Source organism: Oreochromis niloticus, linkage group LG10 (genome assembly GCF_001858045.2).
Source record: "Oreochromis niloticus isolate F11D_XX linkage group LG10, O_niloticus_UMD_NMBU, whole genome shotgun sequence".
In the NCBI taxonomy this organism is placed as follows: Eukaryota; Metazoa; Chordata; class Actinopteri; order Cichliformes; family Cichlidae; genus Oreochromis; species Oreochromis niloticus.
In genome coordinates, this window is record NC_031975.2 from 32,391,209 (window position 1) to 32,398,519 (window position 7,311).

At 40.8% G+C, this 7,311-nt stretch overlaps 1 protein-coding gene across 1 annotated transcript; it reads right to left on the bottom strand.

Annotated features, from left to right (window-relative positions):
- Window positions 1–412: 412 nt before the first annotated feature.
- On the bottom strand, window positions 413–1,363 carry LOC100705702 (odorant receptor 131-2-like). Its single transcript, XM_003452559.2, has one exon. It carries the CDS (start codon window positions 1,361–1,363, stop codon window positions 413–415), a length of 951 nt encoding a protein of 316 aa, XP_003452607.2.
- Between the last annotated feature and the right edge of the window lie 5,948 nt (window positions 1,364–7,311).

A 7,311-nucleotide genomic window follows, 5' to 3' on the forward strand; every position in this document is an offset into this window, starting at 1 on the left:
AAAAAAAAAACAGCAGAGTGGAAAATGCCCCCAAACCAAAAGATTTAATTGTAACGATGACAATAAGCAGCCTGAATATTGTACATGTAATCATTAAGGTTGTATTTATGATGAGTATCTTAGTGAACCTCATGTAAAATTGTCTCAAAACTGGCTCCCACAGTGGTATAAACAAATAGAGTTTATACAAAATATTTGACTGGAGGTTCTGGAGACAGGAAGTGGAGTACAAAAATATAAACATTAGGTAAGCACCTCAAGCAGACTTGGAAAATGTGGCTACAGCTATGTATGCTTCGTTGAACAATAATACCTATTGTTCATTTGTTGTTTGAAAAAATGAAAAATGTTGCTTTAAATCACAAGACCCAAATATGCAGACCAACAAAGGCCTCCATCCAAGCTAAACATGTCAACCCTTGTCTTCTACCACTGGGCATTTCAATTGACAGCATAGATGATATATGAGGACAGGTCTGATAGTCTGATCTCTTAGTCCATAGATGAGAGAAGTCAGACACCTGGGTAAGATAATAAAAAACAGATAAAAAGCATTCTGAATGCGAACAAGTACTATCCTTGTAACAATCATTAAAAGAGGCACAAGCAATGGGTTGTAAATAGTTGAGGAGAGGCTGAGGATCAGCTGGAAGAGATTCAAGAGCAGTGTGTTACGAGCTTTAATGGCTAAGGCTTTGTCTGTGGAGGCTGACCTGGCTGCTACGATCACACCAATATAAGAGAAAATGACTGCCACACCAGCAGCCACAAACACAATACAAGTGAAAGCTTTGTCAAAATGATCAGACTTTGACCCGAGCAGAATAGCTATGTCACCACAAAAGTCTTTCACCTCTAAATCACCCAGCTCTTCAAATAGTGCTAAAAACAACAGAGTGCGAATAATAATATTCAAAAAACTGATGGCCCAAATCACAATGATAGCTGCCCCTGTGTTTCTGATGGTGATGATGGTCCCATGCCTCAGTGGGTAGCACACAGCAACATATCTCTCAAGAGGCATCACAACCAGTGTGAGAGGAGAGATCACAGCTGTGAGCTGAGTGAAGCCCACAAGAAAGGCACATACAGGATATGAAATTCTTATTCTAAGAACTGCAAGAAGAAAATGAATCTGACTCTGTGCCAGCTGCACAGTGTCCGCAAAAAGGAGGTTATAAAGAAGAATGTAACGGCAGGTCTCACGAAACACAGGTTTACTCCTCAGAGTGAACAACATGATGCTATTGATAAAGAGAAACACACAGGTCGGAAGTGTTGTCAGAGTAGAAATCATGACTCGTTCTAGTAACCCAGGAGCCTGGACAGTGATGTTAGTGAGAGTCTGTGATGTGCTTGTCATTGAAGAGAAAATGTAAGACCTGAAATATTAAGCTGTTAAAATCACTGAAATACAAAAGTACAATGCCCAATATTTATAAGAAACACAAAACAGAATGCAAGTACAGTTAATCTGTGCAGAGAGTTAGCATCTTATTGGTAGTATTTGTTGTGATGTGGGCAGAGCTGTTCTGCAGTGTTTCCTTGAACTCACTTACAATTTATAATGTGTGTCGTAGAAGCCTCTTCACAAGATGCAACACGTCAGCAAATTTACCAGCTCATTAACCGCTGATGTAATCCTTCTTCTCACATGTAGTGTAAGGTAATAATGCATGTGTTATACAGCTTTACATTTTTGTTAGGGTGGTTCTGAATTACCTTACTACCACTTTTCAAAACCCCAGTTCCTAAAATTTTGGAGTTAATTGCTTGTTGAGGTAATTGCTGATAAGTTTGTTTTTTTGTGGTGATTTGATGTTTTGAGTTTGCTGTGTATTGTTTTTGGGAGGCCACATTGTTTAGGAAGATTAAATGGAGGCAGTTTAATTTAACACTGATGTTTTTCTATAAAATAAAATTCTGTTTGTAAGTTTAGTGGAGCAAGTGTTGATGTTCTGTTTTGTGTAAACTTTGGAGAGCATGAGCAGGCTTGATTATTGAATATGCTTAACTTAAATTCAGTGCTTTCCCTGATAGGTTGAAGGAGTGTTTCTCTTTTGAGAATCATTCATGGACTTTCTGTTGCAGTGAAAATGGTTAGAGCAGTTGTCTCGGGAGCATGTCCCTAGAATTGAGGGGGTCGCTATTTGTGCAGTTGCCTTTCTCTTTCTGGTGCTTTTAAGTGCCCACTGTAAGTAACTGCATGAAGACTAGGCTTAAGTTTTGTAGTTTTGGGGTTAGGCAGTTAGTGGCAAAGTGCTGATTTCAATTGCATGTCAAGGATCAATACTTTGCTGTTATGGCTAGAGTTGATGCTTTTGTTCAGTCTCCATCAGAGGAACTCTTGAATAGCTGTACCAAAGAACAACTATTGAAACTTGTTGAGCAATATGATGTTGATATTGGAGATAAACGGTTGAAAGATGATATTAAAGAAGTGTTAAAGGCTGCATTAGTACAGAAAGAGGTGTTGCCAGGTAAAATGCAGACTTTAGTTGCTGATGTTGATCAATCTGTGGTCTCGACTACAGTTGCCTTGTCTTTTGAGCAGCAAAAGGAGTTGTTGCTCTTATAAATGGAAAGAGACAAGTTGAACATTGAAAAAGAACGTCTGAGCCATTCTTTAGAAAAGGAAAAAATGGAACTAGAGCAGTATCGGCTACACCTGATCAAGGCAGGCAAGTTACCAGGTGGTGTTGAGGCTGAAGAGTTTTCTCCACAAGGACGTGAAGCTTTTGATATTGTGCATAATTTGTGTTTGGTGCTGAAATTTTAATGAAAGAGAACTAGATGCCTTTTTCGCCCTTTTTTAACGCGTTGCCAAATTGAGAGGATGGCCAGAAGCTGACTGTGTAATTATGTTACAGTCTGTTTTGACTGGAAAGGCTCAGGATGCTTATTCAGCGCTCAGTGCAGCTGATTGTCAGAGTTTTGCTACTGTTAAAGATGCAGTTCTGAAAGCCTATGAGTTGGTACCAGAAGCTTACTGTCAACGTTTCAGATCATGGAGAAAGTCTGATAAGCAGTCGCATCTAGAATTCGCGAGGGAATTAACTAAACACTTCAACAGATGGTGCTCTGCCTTGGGAGTGACTACTTTCCAGGATCTGTGTGAGTTAATGGAATTGGAGCAGTTTAAAGTTTATGTCATCGGTTCCTGCGAAGGCCAATGGTGGAGTGAAGTCCAGTAGTTATGGTCACGCTTGCAACTATTGCCATGGCAATGGACACTGGAAAACAAAATGTCCCTTGTTGAAAAGCAAGTTGGCGGGTACAAGTAAGCAGGTTAAGCCTGCGGCTCTTACCATTCCTGCACGGGAAATTTCAGTAGTCTCTCAGGAAACCCTAGTTTTGACTAAATCTGACTCAGAGAGACATTCGGGGTTTGAGGATTTTGTGTCAGATGGGTTTGTATCACTCCCACGTGATGTTCATAAAGTTCCTGTAAAGATTTTGCGTGACACAGGAGCGAAGGATTCTTTTATCTTAGCTTCCGTGTTACCTTTTTCACAGATTACTGATACTGGTGAGTGTGTATTGTTCAAGGCATGGGTTTAACCACTATCTGTGCCCCATTGCATAAAGTCAGGCTGTCATGCAGTTTTCTGGATGATGATATCTGCAATGGTGTTCGTCCTGTTCGTCCTTGCCATTTGAGGGCGTACATGTGATTTTGGGCAATGATTTGGCTGGAAGTCGAGTCTGGGCTGACAGTTCTTTGCCTGTTAAATCTGGAGTTCTCAATGAGTCCCATGAGTGTCAACGGGGTTTTTCGGACTTTGCAGCTTGTGCTGTTACAAGGGCTACAGCTAGAAGCGATGCTGAGCCTGTAACTCAAGCAGAAGAGTGTCAGGTTGAATCAGATTTGAATATTCCTGAATATTTGTCAATTTCCCAGCAAGAGTTAATTCAAGCGCAGCGTGCTGATGCTTCGCTGACTGAACTGTTTCACAAGGTGCAACCTAGTGATGACGCTAGAAGTGCGGCCTCTGGTTATTTTCTGCAGAAGGATGTACTAGTCCGTAAGTGGAGTCCGCAAGGGCTGGACTGTGTTGGAAGTTCAGTTGTCCAGATTGTGGTTCCAACTAAATTCCGTGACGAGGTGTTACCATTTACCATTCTTTTGGCCACATCCTAAGCGTGATGTTTCAGCTTACATTAAGACCTGCCATACTTGCCAAATTGTAGGTAAGCCAAATCAGTCTATTAAACCTGCTCCACTTTGTCCCATCCCTGCTGTGAGTAAGCCATTTGAGAATTTGATCATTGACTGCGTGGGCCCTCTTCCGAGATCAAAATCTGGTTCAGAGTATCTTTTGACTGTGATGTGCCAGGTTACGCGTTATCCTGTTGCATATCCATCTCAGCCAAGTCTGTGGTGAAGGCTTTGACACAGTTTATTTCTATATTTGGCATTCCAAAGATTATTCAGATTGACGAGGGATCAAACTGTTTGTCAAATCTATTTGCACAAGTTCTCAAGCTGTTGAACATCACACATAACAAAGCCTCTCCTTATCATCCACAGAGCCAAGGTGTTTTAGAACGCTTCCATCAAACACTGAAATCCTTGTTGCGTGCCTATTGCACAGAAATGAAGAGTAACTGGAAGGAAGGTTTTCCGTGGCTTCTGTTGGCAGCACGAGAAGTGTGCCAGGAGAGTACTGGGTTTAGCCCAAATGACCTGGTCTTTGGCCACAAAGTTCAGGGACCCTTGACAGTGCTGTGCGATAAGTGGTTATCAGGTGAACCACCAGTGAACTTGATAGATTATGTTAATGGTTTTCGGCACAGATTGTATGTGGCAGGTCAGTTGGCAAAACAGAACCTTAAAAAGGTTCAGGTCAGGATGAATTATTTTCATGAAAAGCAGCAGTTTAGTGAGGGTGACCAGGTTTTGGCTTTGCTGCCGATTGCAGGGTCACCGTTTCAGGCGTGATTTGCTGGGCCTTACACCGTGGTACAGAAACTGTCAGAACAGAATTACCTGATTGCTACCCCAGATCGCAGGAAAAGAAATCAACTTTGCCATGTTAATTTGTTAAAACCATATCATATTTGTCCTTTATCTGTTGGTTTGTCAGGCTCTCTTATTTCTCCTTCCGCATCCAGTCCAGCGTTGACTGCTTGTATACTGGCGCAGTCAGTTTGTGGGGGGTAGGATGTGGCAGCACCTGATGATCCTTTATTGCTTGGTCATCTGAAGAATTCAGAAACTCTTCAGAACTTGGATTTGCTGTTGGGCCATTTGCCTGCTGACAAACGTGCAGAACTGTCTGCATTAATTAAAAGGTATCCATCTTTGTCTAGAGACACACCTTCAAAAACAACTTTGATAGAGCATGATAGTGATGTGGGTGATGCAAAACCAATCCGGCAGAGGTTCTACAGAGTCTCTGAGGAAAAGAGGAAAATAATTGATCAGGAAGTTCAGTACAAGTTGGAAAACAACATTGCAGTGCTGTCGTCATCAAGCTGGGCTTCCCCATGTTTGTTGGTTGAAAAAGCTGGTAAATCACCATGTTGTTGCATAGATTTTCGCAAAGTAAATGCAGTGACCAAATCTGATTCTTATCCTTTGCCTCATATTGATGACTGTATTGACCAAGTTGGTGCAGCAGAATATGTGAGCAAGTTTTATCTGTTGAAGGGATATTGGCAGGTGCCTCTAACTCCCAGAGCTCAGGAAATATCTGCTTTTATCATGCCATCTGGTCTTTATTCATATACAGTCATGGGTTTTGGTTTACAAAATGCTCCAGCTACATTTCAGTGACTCATGAATATTGTTAATGGGCTGAAAGGCTGTGCTGTTTACCTAGATGACGTGGTGGTGTATAGTGGGAGGATCATCTGGATTGTATTCAAACTTTGTTTGAGCAGCTAGTTGGGGGAAATCTCACTATCAACCTGGCGAAATGTGAATGTGCAAAAGCAGTTGTGACCTATCTTAGTAAGGTTGTGGGCCAAGGTTATGTGAGGCCTGTTGATGCGAAGGTGTTGGCCATCAAAGAGTTCTCTGTTCCAGTCACTAAAAAAGAACTCATGAGATTTTTGGGCCTGGTCAGTTATTATCGTTGTTTTTGTCAAAACTTCTCAACAGTGGTCGCTCCTCTGACTGACTTGTTGAAGGCCAAAGTAAAGTTCATTTGGTCTGCAGCATGTCAGCAAGCTTTTCGGGATGTAAAAGCTTTATTGTGCTCTGAACCTATGCTCTTAGCACCCTGTCTGGATCAGCCCTTCAAGCTGTAAGTGGAGGCAAGCCACATTTGTGCAGGTACTGTTTTAGTCCAACCTGACATGCAAGGTATTGAACATCCAGTTAGCTTCTTATCCAAGGAGTTCAACTCCCATCAGCTGAATTATTCAGTCATTGAAAAAGAAGCTTTGGTATTAGTTTTGGCCTTGCAGCATTTCCGATTTGGATTCTGCTTGGCCAATTGAGTTATTTTCTGACCATAACCCTCTCACTTTCTTGAATTCGTTGCAGAACCCGAATGAGAGGCTCATGCGGTGGGCTGTCTTCTTGCAGCCTTACACTTTGTACATTCAGCACATTAAGGGCAAAGATAATGTCTTGGCAGATGCTTTGTCCAGTGCGCCTTTGTAACCAGTAGCTACACCTTCATATGCTTATAGTATGTCTTCTTCAGTATTGTTTTCCCTCCTCTTAAATTGGTCCTAGGTACCAAGGTTGCTGAGGTTGGAGATGAGTTGAAGATCTAAGGACTTTGAGCATGCAGAAAGGTGTTGAAAAAGAGGTTGCATGTGTGTACATATGTTTATGGAGTTAATATATAAATGTACTTCTAGTTGCAATTCATAATGTGAATAATTGTGACTCTCAGGGTAAGAGTCGCATTCTATGGGGGGGAGTGTGACAGCCTGGTGAAGGAAAAATATGGGAAATAACAGAAATTGTTTGATTCTTATCACTATTGTTAATTTTGCTGTTGTTGTTATAAAATGTTGATTTTAAGTGTTAAAACATTGTTTTGATTATTACAGTAATGTACTAAAGTGTAGATAAAAAAGATAAAAGAACGAACAGTCCTATATTACAATCACGTATCACAAAATATCAGAATATCAGAAAAAACAAATAGAAAAGTTTTAATTAGCTTGTAAAATTTTTTCAACTTTTATACACTTTCATGAAAATACACTGATCAAAGATCTGAAGGAAAAAAATAATGAAGACATGCATTTTTCACTGTACCTTAGCATGGTTATCTCAGTCGGAGATAAATAAGTTGTCTGTGCTGACTGTTTATTTGTTGTAGCTTTTCAGTTAATAAAAAGATGAGA